General features: G+C 41.3%; 5 protein-coding genes across 5 annotated transcripts; 1 reads left to right on the top strand and 4 right to left on the bottom strand.

Annotated features, from left to right (window-relative positions):
* The first annotated feature begins 1788 nt into the window (after positions 1 to 1788).
* LOC104456240 (protein YIF1B) lies at positions 1789 to 6339 on the top strand. The gene is made up of 5 exons (XM_010070989.3): positions 1789 to 1913; positions 3458 to 3633; positions 4593 to 4691; positions 4784 to 4935; positions 5726 to 6339. The coding sequence occupies exons 2-5, from the start codon at positions 3460 to 3462 to the stop codon at positions 6111 to 6113; spliced, it is 813 nt and encodes a 270-aa protein (XP_010069291.2). The 5' UTR covers positions 1789 to 1913; positions 3458 to 3459; the 3' UTR covers positions 6114 to 6339.
* Positions 6340 to 7617: 1278 nt separating this feature from the next.
* LOC104456239 (B-box zinc finger protein 24-like) lies at positions 7618 to 10372 on the bottom strand. Its single transcript, XM_039300994.1, has 3 exons — positions 9964 to 10372; positions 8677 to 8979; positions 7618 to 8115 (listed from the first exon to the last, which is right to left on the bottom strand). The coding sequence occupies exons 1-3, from the start codon at positions 10144 to 10146 to the stop codon at positions 7885 to 7887; spliced, it is 717 nt and encodes a 238-aa protein (XP_039156928.1). The 5' UTR covers positions 10147 to 10372; the 3' UTR covers positions 7618 to 7884.
* Positions 10373 to 12107: 1735 nt separating this feature from the next.
* On the bottom strand, positions 12108 to 16572 carry LOC104456238 (disease resistance protein RUN1). The gene is made up of 4 exons (XM_010070987.3): positions 15942 to 16572; positions 14042 to 15130; positions 13255 to 13749; positions 12108 to 13173 (listed from the first exon to the last, which is right to left on the bottom strand). Exons 1-2 carry the CDS (start codon positions 16472 to 16474, stop codon positions 14062 to 14064), a joined length of 1602 nt encoding a protein of 533 aa, XP_010069289.3. The 5' UTR covers positions 16475 to 16572; the 3' UTR covers positions 12108 to 13173; positions 13255 to 13749; positions 14042 to 14061.
* Positions 12265 to 13716, bottom strand: LOC120286556 (serine/threonine-protein kinase-like protein CCR4). The gene is made up of 3 exons (XM_039298835.1): positions 13255 to 13716; positions 12906 to 13173; positions 12265 to 12848 (listed from the first exon to the last, which is right to left on the bottom strand). Exons 1-3 carry the CDS (start codon positions 13714 to 13716, stop codon positions 12265 to 12267), a joined length of 1314 nt encoding a protein of 437 aa, XP_039154769.1.
* Positions 16573 to 20550: 3978 nt separating the features above from the next.
* LOC120286555 (probable serine/threonine-protein kinase PBL7) lies at positions 20551 to 21705 on the bottom strand. Its single transcript, XM_039298834.1, has 3 exons — positions 21196 to 21705; positions 20971 to 21093; positions 20551 to 20778 (listed from the first exon to the last, which is right to left on the bottom strand). Exons 1-3 carry the CDS (start codon positions 21703 to 21705, stop codon positions 20551 to 20553), a joined length of 861 nt encoding a protein of 286 aa, XP_039154768.1.
* Positions 21706 to 22536: the final 831 nt, after the last annotated feature.

Below are 22536 nucleotides of genomic sequence, written 5' to 3'. Positions count from 1 at the left end.
GACAAGTAATAAGAAGAGTTTATTACTTTTTTGTATCCTAAAATAGGAAGGTACAAAGTTTTTGCATTTCATTTTTATTATAAATTTATTTCTGAACTAAAAATTTATTTCAGAAATAAAAATAAAATTGTATTACCAAATTGATTTTTATCCCAAATCTATTCATAAGAACAGAAAAATAATTATGGTAAAAAATAAAATAGTTACAAACCTATTACGTTATCAGAGCCCATTATGTTAAGCTCAACATTTTCACTTTTGCCCCTTGTTACGAACCTACGGATATCACTCCTCTCATGAATCTTGTCCACTACTACCGGCACCTCAAATTTTCCCATGCCAAGTACTCTTGCTGGTCGAAAGATGACGCGAGGGATAGGCAGAGACACAGTTGGAATGCGATTTGTTTTTTTTCTTCTTAACGATTTCAACTCTTTAAAAAGCACCGTAGAGTGACTAAGGGCCTGTTTATTTGTGTTCTTTTTATTTTTATTTTTCGGAACACAATTTATGTTCTTTTGTTCTAGGGAACAAAAAAAAAAAGAAACGCGTTTGTTTACACTTTTGTTTTCGGGAATAAAAATAATAAACAAGAAAAACTTATATTTTGTTCATGGGAATACTTCCGAGAAACAATTTTTCTCTCTTCTATTTTTTTTCCTTCTCTTTCTTTTCTTCTTCTTTGTTTTTTTGGTCGATCGCCAGCCTCGGCCATGACCGGCGACCGGCTATCAAGGGCAGGCGACCTTGCTAGAGCGTCGTTAGCCTATTACGAGGCCGAGCTCGCTGTGGCTAGGTGAGGCCACTAGCCCTCGTCGGCCGGTCATCGGCCATGGTCGAGGCCGGCGACCGGCCAAAAGGAAGAAAAAAGAAAAAAAGATTTTTTTAAAAATTTTTAAAATAAAAAAATTATATAAGTTTTTACCAAACGTGTTTCATTCTTTTTAATTCCGGAACATAAATTATACATGTTTACCAAATGCATTCTTCTGCTTAAAAATTATTTCTCGGAATAGAAATAGTTTTTTCTATTTCTGTTTTATGGAATATTTTTTGAATAAAAATATTACCAAACGCACCGTAAACTCCAACACGATGACTGAATTGGAATCCGAAGTCATGCGCAAAAATCTGAGGTGTACATAGGAAGACGGAGTACATAGAATTTGGTGTTATAGGATCTTGAAGAGGCAAAGAAGAAGGGGGATATTTATAGTTATATTTGATTATCGAGTTTTGGGCTGCGTTTATTATAGTACCGACTTGTTAGTTTTCATGGAATATTTCATGGTTGGATGTGATTAAATTCATGGCGATTTTATATTCTTCAGATGCATGTTTTCAATATTAATTCGTAAGCAATTCATTTGATTTATGTTGGTTACAACATTTTGATAAATGTAATGTGATTGCTGGATATCTAATTTCTTCCTACCGATAGGAAAATAAATGTATGAGAGGAGAGCAAGGAAATACGAGAACTTTCTCAATACAATATTAATAGTATTTTTCTTTTCATGCCTTTTCATTTTTAATTCTCTCCCTCTCTCTCTATTCATTTCCATTTCAAGCTTCTATTTTGTGTCTTACAGTTAGAGATTTTCAATCATGGGTTCTTTTGTGTACTATATTTTTTCAAAAAATTAACGCAACACTAATACGTATACGTTGAATATGGAAATACCGAAAAGAAAAAAAGAAAAAGAAAAAAGGACCCTCCTTGCGAAAAATCTTTTTACACGTGTCACTGTGCTTTTTTTTTTTTTTTTTTTGTGTTTTATGTTTTCGCCTTCAACCTACTGGCCCCCCTTTCTCTGCCCGACGTTTCTGCAGGACTCGACTCTGGCAGAGTTTCGAGATCGGATCTGCTCCGCGCGCGAACTCTCTCTGCAAATCTCGAATCCGAGATCGAGGTCCGATTTCTCCTTCCTTCCCCCTTCTTCATTCTTTTCCTATCGATTCGATTCTTCGAGTTCGTTTCCGTTCGTGCCGGATTCTGCCAATGCGTGCCCGCGCGCATGGATCGGGTCGTCCTGCGTTGCGCTTCCCTTTCCTCGATCGCAGTTTCTAGGCTCTGGTTCGCTGCGAGCGAGTTCGATTGGCAGGCGAAATTTTGGTGCTTGGGGCATCGCGAGTGCTCGAGGCTGTGTGAGATGGCGTGATTCTAGGTGATAGGGTTGAGGAACTGTGGAGGTTGGGAGTGTGTTGAGGCTGCGGGAGTTCTGCCGGGTCGAGCTCGAGAGTGCTTGGTTCTTTTTCGGGACTGAAGGGCTGCTCTGTGGGTGGGATGGGATTGAGGGGAAGAGATTTTGGGGATTCCCCTGATGGGCATTCGGCAATATGCTTTAGATTTTGCCTGCGGGGAAAGATGATGGTTGATGTTGCTGGCTATGCGAGGCCTTTTTTTTTTTTTTTTTTTTTAGGGGGATAAGGAGGGAGGGTAATGGAAGATTTAGTGGGCTTTTGCTGTTGGACTTACTCCAATGAGGGTTGAGAAGTTGGGTTATGGGGCTTGAGGGTTGCGTGTTGTGGCGTGGTAGGTGTTCCTCAGCAATGTGGAGATGGCGGGCTCAAGTGAAGAAAGTAGATTATGTGGAGATGTTTCCTAGGACTTCTATTGAGGATTGCTGATGAAGGTTGTGTTAGTGAAGCTGGCTGGAAATTGTGTTTGGCGGGTATAACTGGCTAATAAATTGGAGAAGTCACTTTTAAGGTGTGAGAGGTTGATGATGTTCTGAATGAAATTAAGTTTGTAAAAGGATTTTGGTCCTCTCATATCTTCTCCTGTTGTGTGTAAGAGGACCTCAAGACCTAGTAGATGATGTTGAATATGCTTGATAACTATGAAGAAAATCATGGGGAGGTGTTTAGTCATTTTACTTTAAAGAATGCCAATAAGTAAGTTGTCATCTTAACAGACATTTTGCTTCAACAAACCTGTGGCCCAAATAATTGTTATTATCATGGAGTTGTATTATATTGAGTGCTTTTGCTCAATTTCAACTGCTATACAAATACATTGGGTTGGGTTAGAGTTGGGTTAGAGAGGTACGGAGGATGGATTTGACTTCTTTAATGGCTGTATCAGTTTCTGAGAGCTGGAGATAGAATACTCCTGTTGATTTTTAGATTTACCATAGTTGTAGTCCTCTTGAAAGATCACCTGATGATTGTCAATTATCACATATGATACGAATAATTAAGCACTGCATCATTGTCTTTTTTTGGTAGTTCGATAATTTGTAGAAGTGTCTAGAAGGTCTATTTCAACATAACCTGTTAATGTTAATGTGCGAGTTCTTTAAATTTTTTAAGGTTAGTGGGATGAGCTAGCAATACAAGAGCGGTGAAGGACATGATTGCATCTATCTATCATCACTTTGGCTTCTACTTAGTCTGCCCATTTTGTTCTGACTGTTCTTCTTTCTAATTCTCTTGATTGTATGTCAATTTGCAGGAATGTATAACAATCCGGCCACACAGCCTGGTGGGGTGCCCATACCTCCAACAAATCCTCAGCCCACCCCCTTTGGGAATACTTTTTATGGTGCTGGTTCAGGACTTATCCGTGGTGGGCTTGGTGCTTATGGAGAAAAAATTTTAGGATCTAGCTCTGAGTATGTGCAAAGTAATGTAAGTATGAGGCTTCAGCTATACATTCAATTGTATTTTGATGATTCTGTGACTGACAAGCTGAATGACGCTAGTTAGCTTGTTCATATTACGTTGTGCATTGCTATTGAATACCTTCATGAAGAAGGACAGGTTATGCTGTTTGAAATTTCATCATCAATATAGCATCCTGGCGGTTGTATATATTTGTCTTTTGATGAAAAGAAAATTTGCCAAATTGAGCACATAGTTAAGGGCAAGAGGTAAACTACACTCTTCCCTACACACCACGTGACAAAGAGGCAAACAAAGAAGTAAAACAAAACTAGAAGAGAGCGGGCGGCAAACCTGGTTGCTTCTTGCAAGGTGTTTGATGTGTGAGGATTCGCTGCTTCTTGGGCAGTAACCTATACTATACAGAAGTCCTTTTTCTTGACCATGTTGTCCGTAGAAGTTGAACTCGCTCTGTTTGCCCTTCAGAACTTATGACATGGCTTGAACAGGCTTCCTTTAGGAGCCTGATCATTCAGCTGTCTGTGGTTTACATGATTGCCTTTGCACTTTAGTTTTTAAATATGTGAATTTTGCAGCACTCAATATACTGAATTGCTTTGTTACACTGGTACTTTGATGCTTTAAATCATAAATGCAAAGAGACTCCATCACTAACATCAAAAGGAATAATTTTCTTATGAAGATAATGAAGTTCCTTGATTGCATTCTTCATTTACAATAATGTACCACTTGGCACTTAACTTCTTTGGAAAGTGGATAAACTATTCTTTGAATGCTTTGAATATTGGTTAAACCATGTATATTGCATTTTGTGCTTTTCCCTACTGATGCATCACTTTTGCAGTTGAGTTTTATTTACATGAGTGGGAGACCTGCAGACATAGTTTTTAATAGTCGATCACTGTATCTTTCTTTCTTTTTCTTGTTTTACTGAAACAGTATGATCAATGCTTTCTTGACGACAGATTAGCAGGTATTTTTCTGATCCTCAGTACTATTTTCAAGTGAATGACCAATATGTGAGGAACAAGTTGAAGGTGGTTATGTTTCCATTCCTCCATAGGGTGAGTCCTAACATCGCATCAAACTTTATTACTGCACCTGTACTCAATTTTCAGACCACTCACAATTTTTCAACCATGTACCATTTCCACAGGGGCACTGGACACGAATTACTGAGCCAGTGGGAGGCAGGCTGTCATATAAGCCCCCGATATATGACATTAATGCTCCAGATTTGTACATTCCGCTTATGGCATTTGGTACTTATGTTGTTCTTGCAGGCGTGCTGTTGGGTCTTCAGGGGAAGTAAGTGATAAGGAGTTTGTATCTTGCACTGAATAGATCTCTTGTTTGCTAGAGTTATTCTCAACAAATTACTGGTCTTAGTCCTACTTTTGCTCCCAGTTTTGTCAACCTCTTGATACCGCAGTGTCATTCTAGGAAAATTTTTTATGAAGAGGTTTCTTATGCTAAGCTATGAATAGACCTTCGTAGACAAGTTTATATATTTCAACATTGAAGTTTTTTCCACACCATGGCTTATATTGGAAAGCCATATTTCAGATGAAAATGGAAAGTAATCTATACCTCAGAAGGCAATTTTTGCAGTGACAATCTTTCCAGAAGGGGTTCCTTGAAAAACATGGAAAGAGGTTGCCATGATTACAGAGAAGGTGCAGGCATTTTTTGTTACAAGAATGGTTATCCTTTTGATGGAAAGGAGCCAGCATTTTTCGCTTGTGATATTTGAAAATGTTAGGCATAATTTCTTCTTGGTTCATGACACTCCCATTTCTTTTTTCACTTTTGTTTTATTGGGCTTCGACTCACTGGGTTTATATTCTGAGTTAATTGAAACTTATTGCTCTTTGCTTGAGGCAAAGGGCAAAGTAGGTAGCTAAAGCATATTTAAATTGGTGTTTCCTGCTCTTCTACTTTTGTGCCTGTTGGCCATTTTGAATGCTGTGATAATGGAACGAATTAGTTTCAAGATTCTTTTCTAAATCTTAATTTAATATCTTCCAAGGGTCTCCCATTTTGCTGCTGAACCTTGGGATTTTTTCCCTCACTTTTTTCATGAATCACTCATTTGCAGGTTCAGCCCTGAAGCCTTAAACTGGCTGTTTGTCAAAGGATCGCTTGGCTGGTGTATGCAAGTAGGACTGCTAAAAGTAACATTACTGTCATTGGGTAGTGGTGAGGCACCGTTGCTGGACATCGTGGCATACGCTGGTTATACTTTCACAGGATTGTGCTTGGCAATTCTTGGGAAGATTGTGTTGAGATACACGTACTTCGTGCTGATGCCGTGGACCTGCTTGTGCATGGGAATCTTTCTGGTGAAGACCATGAAGCGAGTTCTGTTTGCGGAGGTGAGGAGTTATGATTCAAGCAGGCACCACTATCTGTTGATCTTTATTGCCCTTGCTCAGTTTCCGCTCTTCATGTGGCTTGGCAATATCAGTGTCAATTGGCTTTTCTGATTGATGAATCTTGTAGTGTCACATTCTGAGAAGCAATGTAGAAAACGTCTCTAGCAGATTACCAAAAGTTATACAGGCTTGCAATCTAGCCGTTGCTTCCATTCATTTGGTTACTGAATCTTCTTGTTTCTGTTGTTGCTGCGAGTATGATTTGCATTGGTTTAGTAGTTGTACCACCTGATTGAACTGAAGCTGCAGATTCAATGGCTGTAGAAAATTTCTTCAACTTCTTGGTTAGTGAAAGAGGAGACAGAGGCGATAGCGATGTAGTCTTAGGCACTGTTTGGTAATCATTTAAACAATGTCTGATTTTGATTTTTTGTTCTCAGAATCAATTTGGGACGAGAATTGCGTTTGGTAAAATTTTTGTTCCCGGAAACAGATTTGGACAAGAATTGAGAATAAAAAAATAAAAAAAGTGATTCTCTATTTGAGGATCAAAAAAAGAATCAAAACAATGAAAGTCTCCTTCCCTTCCGTCATCTTGCAACTGCCGTCCCACCGCCGCCGCCGTCTCGTCTGCCACCCGCCGCCTCCGTCTACCGCCGTCCATTGTCCGCCGGTCCGGCGAGCTTGCTGGCAGCTGGATGAGGCTTGCCCAGCCCCTCCGAGCCGAGGCGAGGCGAGGCTCGACCTTGCTAGATCGGGAGAGGCTGAGCCTCATCGGTGGCCAGGCGGGCCTCGCCCAGCCCCACTGGTGGCCAGGCCAATCTCGCCTAGCCCCGACGAAGAAGAAGAATAGAAGAAAAGGGAAAAAAAGAAAAAAAAAAAAAAAAAAAAAAAAAAGGAAAAAAGAAAAAATTATTTAAAAATTAAAAAATTGATTTGGAATAATCACTGAACACGGTATTAAACGCAATTCTATTCTAAAATTAAAAATTTTGGACAATTATCAAACGCGTTTTTTTTATTCAGAATCAATTCCTGGGAACAAAATCGTTATGTAACGCGCCCTTAAAAAACCGAAGTTGGGACTCGGGTTGCCTTTAGAGAGCTCGGCGGTAGAGCATGATCTAACTAGGGGGAGGGGCTGTTCAATTTTCATACGGCTCTCTTCCATCCCTCTGGGAAGACCATTTGAGCCAAAAGGATGTCCTTGATATATCCAAAAATCAGGCTCACAGAAGTGGCTCGGAGGGTGAAGTACGCACGAAATAATCTTTCGTTTCTCCAGGACACGTCAAACGGCAAAAACAACTGGCCAATCATTCTCTTTTACCCGAGCTGATGAAGCAGGTAAAGCACACCGGGCAGCTTTCTCTAAAAACGTTTGGTTGATTGACAGCCGAACATAAAAAATGAATAAGCAAGTGGGAGTCTTTCCTGGTTGGTGCAGTCGCTTCTTCCCTAATATTCTATTCAGTTTAGCTTGTTAAAGAGCAAGGAATGCAATTATCATTCTCAAGCCAAGCGACCGCATCATCTCGCAACGGTAACGATGTCTTCCACAAGTTCAAACGACAGGCAAGGATTATATCGATCGATCGATCGAACTACTAGTGGATGACTTTTAAGGGGTGAGATTACACCGAGCAGCTTTCAAAAGCCAAACAAATGGGACATTTGCTTTGTAGTTCCAAAAGATTACAAAAAGAATATTGCAAAAAGACCAAAAAAATTAAAAATGAAAGGATGCAGTATATCCTCACATCACGAGGCGATTCTTAATCTAAGGTTTCCTTCATTACATAGAAGTAGATGCCTACGCATATATGTAGATATACATACACATATGTCAGTGCAGAGAGGATCCACCGGTGTCTCTTTCTTATCAGCCAAGATCAGGAACGGTGAAAAACTCGTCGTCATCATCTACGTATTCAATCCTAGGTTTCTTGTGAGGCATCTGGGATTTCGAGGTCCGGTATGAAGTGCAGTTGCTTGAGGGTGGCAACGGGAGCTGAGGAACTTCAGCTGCGGCTAGGGCTTCTTGAGGAACCTGATCAGCAAAGAGACCCATATCGGCGAGCCATTCTAGCTCACCAAACTCGAGTTGTTCCTTCTGCAAAAATAAAGGCAATCGTTAGTTTTTAAATACAGAACGGAGTGGGAGGAAAATGTTTGCCATTTTCGAAGATTACATTAATTTCAATGATCCCACTTGCAACATGGTAACATTGATTTCAATGATTGCACATGCAATATAAGCCAAAGACTCATTCGAGACGTGTGTGATATAGCATATGATTTCCAACATAAGAAGGATGTGGTCCTGTAATTGAATAAACTTTGCTGTACTTGCTACAGAAACATAAACTTGTTCTACATCTCTAGCACATGCAATTTCTACCCTCATATCTCTCGAAGAAAATCACCTATTTGAAGCAGTCATGTGTTAAATGCTTTCTGTTGAATTTCAATTAGTGGTTGTCCTTATGACTCTTGCAGTCTATGAAGTAGAGTCAAGAGAATAACATTATGAAGAAGCATTTTGAAGATTTTTGGGGGTTCATGATCATCATACGGCAGGTTGTGGCTTCCCATTTGAGCAATTATAGGTTCTTTAGGGAAATACAGCTGGAAAAGCACATGGAGTTCCAGCATTGACATTGTAATCCCTTACCTTGTCGGAGGATTCAAAGTCTGGCAACTGTAGCAGTTCATCATCGACACCCCACGAAGATGTGAAACTGGGAGCTTCCTGTTGGGGCGATTTCACCGAGGTATGAGGTTTATTCCGGCTTGGTGGCTCAGGTTCAGTCTTCTCAGCTTCTTTGGTGCAGCTAGAGCTAAGAGCGACTCTGATTCCAGTTGCCAGTAACCTCTGGTGATTTGCAGACAGGCTTCCGGCGGGATGAATTGATTCATCACAATCCTTGCAGAAGAGAGCTCTGTCTTCCACGCAAAAGATGAAAGCTGCCTTCTCCTGTATAGCAACGTAGTTATGAGAGAGAGAGAGAGCTAAAATTTCTCATCAACTAGAACCAACTTGCTTTACAATCTTGTTTTAATTAATCATACACTTGTTTGATGCTTGCTGTCATCCATTTTAGCGTATCTTCGCGTTTCATTGATTCTAAAGCACATCAAACTAGAAACTACTTCAACATATCATTGTACTGTTCAATTTCTTCCTAAGATCTTTCCATAACTGTGCCACGGTGCACCAAGTCCAGTGATGTCCAGGGTCCGGGGAAGGGTCGGACCACTTTGGATAGGACCAGGGTTTTGCTAGAGGCTCCCAACAGTCGCCTCGAGGTCCTAAAATATTGCCACAATCAAACAAATATCAACTCTCAAAGAGCAGGAAGCAGTTGATTCCGGCAAAAGATGGATTCGAGCTTACGATTTGCGTGGCTATTTCCCCCCAGATCAATCCTAGTCAAAGTATGACCCTGGATCTGGAAAACAGAGGAACCACATCGCATCTCAACGTTATTCGAGGCAAATTCTGGTTTCTGTCCTTCCTACAAGTTTTGTGGCTGAAAAAAAGGTTCAAACTTTGACCACCCTTTAAAATCAACACTCATCTGACCCAACCGACCATCAGAACGCAACCCCTGTGCACTACTCTGCTCAGCTGAAGCCGATTATGATCAAAATCTTTTTAAGCTTTCGGTAACCCAAATCAGCTGAATCTACACATAATTCAGGTACCCGACATGTTTATGAACCCTCTTTCCTCAACAACCACCAGTGACAGAGATCCCCCAAACAAATCCCCTCGATTCCCCAGTACAATTTCTCTCACAGCTTGAGAGCGAAGAAGAAGAAGAAGAAGTTTAGAAGGCAGAACGTCATCGCCACGTCGCTCGATCTCATGCATGCTCCAACAAGAACCACATAAAGAAGAGAAAGAAAAGAAATTGATAAAGAAACTGAGAAACCGAACCGAAGCCACTTGACTCACTTGGCAGATGTCGCAAACAGGGAGCTTGCTGGAGAGGGAGTGGAGGAGGAGCCTCTGGTGCTTGCTGGCGAGCTTGTTCGCGGCGTGGACCTCGACGTCGCACTTGGCGCAGAGCGCGGCCTCGTCGGCGCAGCAGATCATCGTCGCCGGCGCCCTCTCGCACACGTCGCACTGTATCTTCATCGTCGGTTCTTGCTTCTTTTTTCCCCCGGAAAAACTCCAGAAAGCCGAAAGATTTCCCGCCGCCGAGGAGGACCCAGAAGCAGAAACCGAGGAAGAAGCTCAGAGGTCGCTACCGGAGCGACGAACCAATCGCGGGACGGTGCTGAGTGATCGAAGCAGAAGGAAGGAGGAGGAGGAAAGAGAAGAGAGAGAGAGGAGAGAGAGAGATGAGTTGGCTGTGTATCTATAAACAAGAAAGTTCATTAGAGCTCGTGCATGTTGTTTAATTAACAGTAATTATTAAATATTAGATAAGATCTTATTACAAAATGACAAAATCATTATTATCATTTCGTTAATCTCTCATGCGTTTACATCTACAGTAATGCCTTTCATGTCTCAATAATTTCACCCATCTCTTAGAATAGCTCAAATCAAAGCTTCTACCTAGATCTCCTTTTTTCCATGTATAGACCTATGTGTTTGCCCTTCTTTATTTGGCTAATTAATTAAATAAAAAGAAGATCTCAAGACTCCCAACAAGACTCGTGGAAGATAATTCGAAAATGCATCTTGTTCCTTTTTTAAAAAACCTACATCCCTTCAAAATTGTAGAATTATAATTTTCAACTCCTTTTCTTCCTTGAGTTGATTGATCGATGCATTGTGCAATTTATCGGTCAGATACATAAAGAGTCATCAACACGTGAGGAGACCACCGAATTATTAGTTGAGCTTAAAATGTACGATTGTGGAAGGAAGGGTGTATTTATCTTTTATATATATATTTTATTTTTGTATGGAACTGGAAAACGAGAATAAAAAATAATAATTTCATGGTAGGGGGCCGCGAATTGCGGAGGTGATTGGTGGAGAGTTGAGGGCGTGAAGATAAGATGTCCTTCATGTCTTTCTTTATAATTCTTTTTATTTTTATAAATATTTTGGATCTGCCCAAATCGAAAGCAAGAAATCTGGTGGATCCAACCGTGCGACGGTGGGGTCCAAACCCCACGAGTGGCCACCATTGATTTGCAGCCGTGGGAAAATTGTGGCCACCAACTTTTCCTTTTTATTTATTCATTTTATGTTGCCTTTAATAAGAAAAATATATAAAAAAGAGGAGTAATAATAATAGTAATAATAATTAATGGGGTTGTGTCATTTTCCCCAATTTGACCAAGACCCGGGATCGATCTCAGTCAATTCGATATCTTAAATAGAGTTGGCTGGCTCGTCCTTTTCTGGCATTAATGGGGGCGACGGTGATGTCCAACTTGGGTTCTGGTTTCTTCTTCCATTCGATTTTTCGTCGTTTTCTTGCAAAGAGATACGCATGGAGTTTCACGTCAAAGGAGGTCGTTGTGTAGTGAAGGTTATGTGTGTAGATTGTCGGGGAGGATGTGAACCACACACTAGTGCTTTTGTTAGATTTCTAATCAACTCGGTGGCTTTTTTTTAGGGCATCTTTGATACCTTCAACTTTCGATGAATTACCCATTTTTCTGTAATTTGTGAGGTTCCCGAACTCTGAGGAAGAAAATGGGATCGATGGTTTTATGAAATTTCACAATTCGTTTAATATTATGATCTTGAGATTTTTTTTAAGAAATTTTATCTTTTTGTCTGGTATGCGAATAAGAATATTCATTTGGATTGTCAGTTACTTTGGTTCAGAGCGTCGGCAAAAGTCGAAATATTACAAAAAAGTGGGAAGAAGAAGAGGAGAGCTCAAACCCTTGTATGGAGAGAGAAGAGGGAGATAAGGTGGGCACCGCCATCTAGGCACCATCGAAAAGGGCGGTCGAGTTCTCGTGATATGAGGAGAGCTAGGCAGGGCCACAATTGCGGCACCAAGGCATAACCAATTTGAATTGATGATTTTGAGGACCAGCATCGTTGTTAACATGTGGAGCCTCCTTTAATCAATCAACGATTACGTTAGACTTGCGACAAACAACATAGAATGACCTCCGGCGGACTTCAGAGTAGAAGCAGCATTTTTGGCTTGGCTAGAATGATTATACTCAAACGTAATGTTTACAATGATTATACTCAACATTAAGCAGATGTAAGCTCTCAGAATTTAAACATATCTGCTATGCAGTAGATTTCAGGTTAGTTTCATCCGCAGAGTGATTAGAGACAATCCGGTAAGCATTTAGCTAAAGCACTCCTGAGGGAGTCCACTACATAAGTCATAGGGGGTCGGTTTTCCGCTTGCATGTGAACGCAATCCACCGCGAGGTACGCCATGTCTGATACTGCTATCATCTCGAAATGGGCCGGAACTGGCAATCTTGGGTCCAGAGACTGGCAAATTTTACCCTCGATTATGTTTGGAACTACGACCTCCGTGATATGGCATAATGGGCCATCTTCATCCCTTTGGAGTGCTTTGCGCCCAGATAATAGTTCAAGCAACACGATGCCATAGCCATACACATCCGCCTTAGTTGTTAGTCTATTGGTCGAGATATATTCTGGAGCCAAATAACCCATGGTGCCGCTAACAACTTCCCGATGGTCTGATTCTTCATCTTCAGGAAGATGGACGGAGGATCCAAAATCTGCAATTTTGGCAGTCCAGCTTTTGTCCAGCAATATGTTTGCTGACTTCACATCTCCGTGCACTATTTGAGGACGTGTGAATTCATGCAAGTACTCCATTCCCCTCGCGACATCTAGTGCCACCTTGAGCCGTGTCGTCCACGAAATCAGAGCTGAGCTTTTGAAAGTGTAAAGTTGTTAGAATAGCAAGCAATTGTTCATGTACTCACATACTAGGGCGTGCTCACTGCATGTTGCATGAAATCCCAACATCCGAACAAGATTCTTGTGATTGACATGACAGAGAGTCTGGATCTCGGCGATGAAAGCACCATATTCAAAGCCTTTTCTGGTTACATATGTCCACTTGATGGCCACTTCCCGCCCATCCAATATCCCGTAATACACTGAACCGGCGCTGCCTACTCCAATCTTATTATGATCGGAGAAATTGTTACTTGCATGAATTAGCTCAGCCTTCGAAAATTTTCTGAACACCTGAGAAGCAAATTGTATCAGCAAGGAATCCAGTATAATGAAGTGATGAGAAACAAAGCCATCAAGATGACAACAATATACCTGCAAGGGCATATCACTCTCAGAATCTGCACTCGCGCTGTCAGAGTCCCCGCGGTCAGAATCTGCTTGGCGATGATTATGAGTACAACCCTTGCGTCCTTTGAAGCATAAAAATTGGGCAAGCTTATGCGAGGGAGCCATAATACATTTAAAGTCTGGCAGAGCATCTCTGCAATTAATTTTGTAGTTTCTTGATCTAAACAAGATCGTTCTGATCCGACCATGATGTTTCTCATTCTTAGCAGGTTTGGTGGGACTGGAATCATGAATGCTTGGTCGTGCAGGACCAGAGCTCTCTACAGGTGCTAGCAAGTTGTTTCCATGCACATCGAGCCACCTTATCTCATTCGAAAGATTCTCGGGGCATCCAGACATATGGATGTTTCGAACCAAAATCAATCTAAGCCTTTTCATCTGTTTGAGAACTTTTGTACCCATAAACACCTCTTCAGGCTCAATCATGTCTAATTTAATACCTTCAACAGAGTTTGTTCCCTTGAAATCCAAAGCAAACATGCAATCAATAGTTAATCTTACTGGGTAAGACTTAATACTGTGTCTGTGTGCGCAACCTTGTGTACATGGAAACAAGTTAGATGCATCATAAATAGATTCCTAAACATTCGTGGGTCTTCATGCAAGAACCTATGTATATGCATTTAAATTGTCAAGTCAATGACAAAGTGCCGCACCCTAAAGTAATTGTAGTGTCATCCATCTAGTAATTTTTTGAAATATTAGCTTTCAAGAACAAGAAAATGCAGATCTTATTGAATTGAAAAATTACCAAATTTTCTCGGAAGACTCTCAGAATATCCTCATGATACCAGAGTCTGCTGCGCCGCCAGGATTCTCAGGAGATTCTTGACGCACAATTTCTCGACCCATTTCTTGAAGCAAGTCATGCATCCAGATCTTGTTTGAGTCTATATATATAAGTGATTTTTGAGAGAGAATTTGGAGCCCCTTGTCTGGATAAAAGTTACAGCGATCTAGCAGCTTTGTTACAGTATCTTTATCTTCACCTTTGAAGAAACAAGCGATGTCAAGAAAGATAGTTTGTTCATGAATTTCCAATCCATCAAAACTAATTTTTAGAATCTCATCAATCTCACCATCACGAATGACTCTCAATCTTTCTAATGCACAATTCCATTCTTGAATACTCTTACCACTCAAGAAAGATCCCAATACAATAAGAGCCAAAGGGAGACGTTTGGCAAAGTGAACAAAGCCAAAGGAGATAAGCTGGTAATCTCTTGTAGGAGATGGTTCCTGAAAGGCATTCCAACTAAAAAGTTGAAGAGCATCATCATAATTTAGTTCACCGACCTTATAGATTTCTGCACCGTGAGTGACTACTACTTGTTCATCTCTTGTTGTTAAAATTATTCTACTCCCCTGACCAAACCAACCTCTTTCACCCAATAAGCCCCTTAGTTGGTCTGTACTATCCACATCATCAAGAACTAACAAAATCCTTTTATTGCAAAGCTTTTGCCTTATCAAATCTACACCTGTCTGAATGTAGCCAACATTTATGGTTTTATCCCCCAAAATGTCACGAAGAAGAGCTTCTTGCAATTTATCTAGGCCATACTGCCAAGAAATTTCTCTGACATTTGTCAGAAAGCTACTACCTTCGAATTGGTCAGCAATCATATTGTGTACAGCTTTAGCAATGGTTGTCTTGCCTATTCCGCCAATCCCGCAGATACCCACTACACGAATGCCATTGTCCTCTGGATGCAACAACATTCTAATAGCCTGTATATGTTTGTCAAGAGCAACTGGATGCTGCGCAACATTCAAGTATGGGCGGTGTAGCTTGCTTGACACTTCTTCAACAATCTTCTGGATAAGTTCAGATTCAACACTGCCAATTGCAATCATTAAAAATATGTGACAACCCACTAAGCCAAAAAACTAAACAAAAGAAGTTGATATTTACTTGTAAGAGCTCTTTGAAAAGTAGCGGATTTCCAAATGATGCATCATACGATGGCCATTGGGTTCTACAAAGATTAAACTATTTAGTCTGGCTTCCTTAATCTAGTACAGCGGGCACATCCCCTGCTAAACTAAACTAAATAAGCAGATGAGGAGGATTATCAGAGGTAACACCTTCCTCCTGATCCGAGGGGATAGAAACCAATTAAGCTGCAGAACTGGTTAGATTCCAGTACTCGAATTTGACTTGTGATGATAACTATAATCTTGCCGGTTATTAAAGTGCTTAACCATAGAGATATACACGGTGAACACTAAGGGAAGGGATACATGATTCGAAGCTAATTGAACAAATAAGAGACCAATAATTCTTGGCCATCCAAAAAATAAAATGAGACTTATAATTCAACACATTCAACTTTGGAAACCACAAATGTTAGCAATGTCAGGAGCATAAGGCGAAACGATGTCTCTCAATGCATCCGCGTTATTTATCAGAACATCAACACTCTGAAAGTAAAAATTTCAGTTCCAAACACAGTTCTGCTTCCTGCTTGCTTCTAAGCAGACTCATTAAAACTCCATTTCTCAGACAACTCTGCTAAATTTAGGCAACGAGTTTAATCTTTACCGGTTCTAGCGAATTCTAACCTGACATAATCTAACGGAAATTCTCTAGAAAACAAACAGCAATCAAGAGAATCCAGTCAATTAGCCGAGAGTAATTAGACAGTTACCCCTTGTCTAGATGCCATCCGGACAAATTAGCCGCTTGGCGAAGTGCGTTTCTCCACTTCTTCACTCTCTCCGAACCATCGCCACCACCACCACCACCACCAAAAACCTCTTCATGCCTCGCCATGATCTCCGCGAAGTCCCCGGTCTGCTTCCGCACATCGCTTGGGTCAACGTGGTAGAACACCGGCCGGACCAGTTGCCCTCTCGAGTCCTGCATCTCGAGAATCTTGGTCAGCTCCTGCAAGCACCAGGTGGAGGCAGCAAAGTTGCGGGAGAAGACGACGATGGCGATCCTGGAGCTCTCAATGGCCCGCTCCAGCGAAAGGGAGATCCTCTCCCCCCGCCGGAGCTCGTCGTCAATGAAAACGCGGGCTCCTCCGCGGCGGAGGGCGCTGTGGAGGTGGCTGACGAAGCCAGCGCGAGTGTCCTCGCCTCGGAAGCTGAGGAAGACGTCGTAGTCCCATCGAGGGACGGCGTCGCAAGACGAGGAAGAAGAAGAAGAAGATGATGAGGATGACGATGCAGCCGCCATGGAAGACCGTCGGAGAGAAGGGCGGCCATGGCCCTCTTTTATGCGAGGCGCGCGAAAGTCAACGGCGGCGGGGGAACGAGTCAGAGATGCGGGGACGATCCATGCGCCGCCGAAGCAATTTCAGACATTGCTGCCACGGTCGGGCTGGCTTCATGGTGTTGGCTGGGTCCACCCTCAAGTGGGGCCCAGCTAACGCAAAACGAAGGAATAGAAATAGGAGGGAAAGTTCAAAAAAAAAAAAAAAAAGGTAAAAAGAAGAAGAAGGAGAGCCCAAGGAGAGAGAAAAAGAGTGAGGGGCGAGAGACGAGAGCTCACCGAGAGAAGCCAAGAAGAAAAAGAAATGGGGCTGAAACTTTCGCTGAAACTATGCGGCGCCAAATATTTGATAGAATTCACTCAAATTCGAGTATATTATTCGTGAGATCATGAGTAGTCTCGTTCGTGGAGAATCTCCTCCAGATTTTTTTAATTGTGATTAGAATTTTCTAACTCCATTTATATTTATTCATCTTCATAGTGAGGAAATGAGTTTGTAATGCTTATATAAAATCTTTAGTATGTGACTAGAAAAAAACTATTTTGTATATTATACTATTCTTAATAATTACTAGAAGTTTTTAAGAGGATTGTGAACTTTCCCGCATTGGGTTTCCGCATCAAAATCTTGGTGTTGTTGTTGGGTTTGTTTACTTATCATTTCGGCTATCATGGGGATATATATGGCTAGTTATTGATTGGGTTAATTTGATTTTTGTTTGATTTAGCTTTTGGAAAGAAATTGATCTTGAATTGGGTTTAGTTCAGAGTGAATTGTTGCTCAATTCTCCCCAACAAAGTAGTATAAGGCTGCGTTCGTTTCACGGAAAATTGACCATCTCCGGAAAATATTTTCCCGAAGTTATTTTCCAGGAAAATAGCTATATTTTCCGGTGTTCGGCTAATTCTTAAATTTTGAATGGAAAACATTTTCCATCGTTCGTTAACTAATTTCTTTCTTTTTCTTTTATTTTTTCCTTTTCTTTGCCTTCTCCTTCCTCCTCCTTCTTCCTCCTCCTTCCTCCGCCGCCGCTCCTCCTTCTTCCTCCTCGTTCCTCGTTCCTCGTTCCTCCGCTGCAGCACGCCCGAAGAAGGCGAGCCGACCAAGATCCGGTCGCGATCCGGTCGACCAAGGTCCGGCGCTAGATCCGGCGAGCCGGGCGGGCTCGGGCCTCGCCCGAGCTCGCCCAGGTCAGGGAGCCGCGAGCTCGCCGGATCTGGCGGCGGAGCTCGAGCTCGCCTTGATCGGGAGCCCGAGCTCCGCCACCGATCCGGCGAGCTCGCGGCTCGCTAGACCTCTAGCGAGCTCGGGCGAGGCTGAGCCCCGCCCGCTCACCGGGATCTGGTGAGGCCCGAGCTCCGCCCCAAGCCGGTGAGGCTCCGCCTCGCCCAATCGGGGTGAGGCTCGAGCTCGCCGAGCTCGGGCGAGGGGCTTCCAACGATCGGGCTAGGCGGGCCTCGCCGGCCTGAGGGCGAGCTCGGCGCTCGCGACCGCGGCCGGTCGCCGGTCGCCCGCCGCCGGCATCGGGGCCGGCCACCGTCCAAGCTAAAGAAAGAAAAAAAAAAAAAAAAAAAAAGGCAGGGAAGTTGTGGAAAATGTTTTCCACTTTTCGAAGTGGAAAACATTTTCCTTAGCTTTGCATGTAAATTTTCCGGTCAACGGAAAATGTTTTCCTTGACCGTGATTTTCCGCCCATCCGAATACCGGAAAATATGGAAAATATTTTCCTGGAAGTTATTTTCCGCGAAATGAACGGAGCCTAAGAGTTAGAGTTAAGATTCTAGTTATTAATGATGGAAACTAGCGACACAATGTGTTAAGTTAAATGTCTTGAATTATTTTATTTAAAAACGTCAGATAGGAAACATGTTATATTGCAAAGACTTGTTTGATCTCGTTGAGGGTGAAAAAGTTAAAGAAGATAAAGAAAATGATAATGAGAGAGAATGAATCAGAAGACAATTGGGTTTATCTGGCAATAGATTGATTATAATGAGTTTTATCATGTTTTAAAAAACGAAGGTGACACTCTTTATGAGAGGAAAACTCCACAAAATAAAGTTCTTCTAACTAAATGATTTATGAATTTAAAATACAAAGAGGGGAGTAGCATGTCAGAACACTCCAATGAATTTCAAGATATTGTAAATCAATTGACAAATCTTTATATTGACCTTAATGATGAATTGCAATCATGTTTATTGCTTGGTACTCTTCCCAATAGTTGAGGCACATTGGTTGTTGTGTTAAACAGTTGAACTCTTTCAAGAAAGCTTGTTCAAGGAAGAAACAAGAAAAAAGAAAATGCTTGAATTATGTTTCTAAATTGGATGTTCTTGTAATAGAAAATAGAGCGATAAGTCAATCAAAAAAGTTTCATAATAACAATAATTAGGGAAAGTCAAGAGGTAGGTCTAAATCAAGGCTAATGAGATGTGTGAAGTATTACAATTGTAGCAAGATATGACATATGCCAAAAAGTTGCATCTAATGACGATATTGTATCTTATAACGATATTGTGTTCATACGTGATGTCAAGATTTTATGTGAATTGATAATTCTGTAGTTTTTAATGTCATCTCATGATGTGACTATTTTATTTCTTATTGGAAAAAATGGTGTTTCCAAATCAAAAGCAAGAAATATGGTGGATCCAACCGTGCGACGGCAGGGTCCAAACCCACGAGTTGCCACCAGTCATTAGCAGCCGCGCGAAAATTGTGGCCACCAATTTTTCCTTTTATTTATTCATTTTATGTTGCCTTAATATGAAAAAAATATATATAAAAAGAGGAGTAATAATAATTTAATGGGGTTGTGTCATTTTCCCCAATTTTACCATCACTCACGATCGATCTCAGTCAATTCGATATCTTAAATCGAGGGGCTGGCTGGCTCGTCCATTTCTGCCATTCATGGAGGCGACGGTGACGTCCAAATTGGGTTTTGATTTCTTCTTCCGTTCGATCTTTCATCGTTTTCTTGCGAAGATACACGCATGGAGTTTCACATCAAAGGAGGTTGTTGTGTAGTGTAGGGTATGTGGGAGATTGTTGGGGGAGGATGTGAACCGCACACGAGTCGTTTCGTTAGATTTCTAATCAATTGACTTTTTTTTTGGGCGATTTTGATACTTTTGACTTTTGATGAATTACCCTTTTTGTGTAATTTGTGAGGTTCCTGAACTTTACGGAGGAAAATTGTATCAATGACTTTTAGAAATTTAGCGATTCATTTGATATTGTGATCTCGAGATTTTTTAAATGTTTTTATCTTTTGGTCCGATATGCAAACGAGGATATCCATTTGGATCGTCACATCCGCACTATTCTGGCCCATGGCGTTGGCAAAAATCGAAATACTAAAAAAAATGGGAAGAAGAAAAGGCGAGCTCAATCCCTTGTATGGAGAGAGAAGTGGGAGCGAAAGTGGCTGCCGCCATCCGGGCACCAACGACAAGGGTGGTTGGGCCCTGGCGATATGAGGAGAGCGTGGCACAGCGGCAATCACGGCAGCAAGGTATAAGCAATTTGAATTGATGATTTTGAGGACCAACATCGTGATTAACATGTGGAGTCTCCTTAATCAATCAAGGATTCTTGCCATGGTCGGACGTGTGACAAACAACATAATACAGCCTCCCGTGGACTTCAAAGTAGAGGTGGCATTTCTGGCACTGCTGGAATCGAACCTCAATTTCCTTAACAATAACATTATCACCTCAAACATATGCATCGAATAATTTCAATTTATTCCAAAGACACGTAATGGAATCAAGAGGGCGAAGCACATTAACTAAAAAGTTCAATCAAATTAAAAGAAAAAGAAAAACACTAAGAATTGGCATGTTCGGGTCCAAAGCCTGGCAAATTTTGCCCTCACTTATGCATGGAACCATTACCTCCGTGATATGACTTAACGGGCCATCTTCATCCCCTTGGAACGCTTTGCGCCCAGATAACAGTTCAAGCAACACAATGCCATAGCCATACACATCACTCTTAGCCATTACTATATTGCCATTAGTATATTGCTCGACTAGTATTCTGGAGCTATATAAGTGCCGGCAACAGGATTCGAAAAGTCTGATTCTTCATCCTCAGGAAGAAGTCTGGAAAGTCCAAAATTGGTAGCTTTAGCACTCCAGTTTTTATCTAGCAATATGTTTGATGACTTGAGGTCTCGGTGTACTATTCGAGGACCAGCAAATTCATGCAAGTACTTGATTCCCCTAGCGACATCCAGTGCCACCTTGAGCCGTGCATTCTAGGACATCAAAGTTGAGCTTCCGTTAGTGTGAACGTGGTAGAATAACGAGCTATTGTTCATGTACTCATAGACTAGGGCACGCTTGCTACGTCTTGCGTGAAATCCCAACATCCTAACAATATTCCTATGATTAACAAGACGGAGATTTTTGATCTCGTTGATCGATTCTGTGAAGCCTATTCTTTTTACATTTATCCACTTGGTGGCCATTTCCCGCCCATCATCCAATATCCCGCAGTACACTGAACTGGTGCTGCCTACTCCAATCTTATTATCATCAAAGAAGTTATTAGTTGCATGAACCAGCTCTGCCTTAGAAATTTTTTTGAATATTTGATAAGCAAAATCTATCCGCAAGCAATTCAGTAAAATAAAGTAATGAGAAATAAAGCCATTGAAACGACAAAAATATACCGAATACTCTTCCAACAGCACATCACTGTTAGAATCTGGTCCGCCATTGTTATAACTATATCCCTCGCGTCTTCTGGAGCATAAAAACAGGGCAAGCTTATATGCGGAAGCCATGATACATTTAAAGTCTGACAGAGCAACTCCACAATTAATTCTACGATTTCTTGATGCCGCACCTTTGCATCTAAATTTGAACAAGATTGTTCTGATCTGACCACGATGTTTCTCATTCTTAGCAAGTTTGGTGGGGCTGGAATCATGATTTCTAGGTTGTGCAAGACCATTGCTCTTTACAGTGGTTGGCAAGTTGTTTCCATGCACATTGAGCCACCTTATCTCATTCGAAAGATACTTGGGGCATCCGGATACACGTATGTTACGAACCATAATCAGTCTTAGCCTTTTCATCTGCTTGATGGCTTTCGTACCTATAAACACCTCTTCAGGTTCAAGCATGTCTAATTTAATACCTTCAACAGAGTTTGTTCCCTTCAAATCCAAAGCGAACATGCGATCAGGAGTAAATCACGCTCAAAAAGACAAAATTCTCTGTCTGGGTGCACACCCTTATGTGCATGAAAACAAGTTAGATACATCATAACAAATTTATTCCTGTCTGAATGTAGCCCACCTTTATGGTATTATGCCCCGAAATGTCATGAAGAAGAGCTTCTTGCAGTTTATATAGGCCATATTGCCGAGAAATTTCTCTGACATTTGCTAGAAAGCTGCTACCTTCAAATTGATCAGCGATCATATTGTATAATGCTTTAGCGATGGTTGTCTTGCCTATTCCGCCAATCCCACAGAAACCCACCACGCGAACACCATCATCCTTTATGTGCAATAATGTTCTTAAAGCCTGTACATGTTTGTCAAGAGCAATAGGATGCTTTGCAACATACAAGTATGAGCGATGAAGTTTGCTTGACACTTCTTCGATAATTTTCTGGATGAGTTCAGATTCAAGACTGCGAATTGCAATCACTAATAAAAAAATGTGACAGCCCGCTAAACCAAGCTAAACAAAGAAAGTTGATATTTACTTGTTAGAGATCTTTTAGGGGGTACCACATATCCAAATGATGTATGTACAACAGCATTAGGTTCTCCAGAGGTTAAACTATTTACTCTAGCTACCCATATCTAGCACAGGTATGCACATCCTTTGCTAATAATAAGCTGATGAGGAGGATTATCAGAAACAAAACCTTGTTCCTGAACGGAGAACAGATGAATCGATCAAGCGGCAAGAAGTGGTTAGACTCTACCCCTTGAGTTTGACTATGAAATAAAAAGAGTGATGATAAGTTTCATGTTGTCAGTTATTAAAGTGCTTGA

Source organism: Eucalyptus grandis, chromosome 8 (assembly GCF_016545825.1).
Source record: "Eucalyptus grandis isolate ANBG69807.140 chromosome 8, ASM1654582v1, whole genome shotgun sequence".
Taxonomy (NCBI): Eukaryota; Viridiplantae; Streptophyta; class Magnoliopsida; order Myrtales; family Myrtaceae; genus Eucalyptus; species Eucalyptus grandis.
This window is presented reverse-complemented; position numbering and strand designations above follow the sequence as displayed.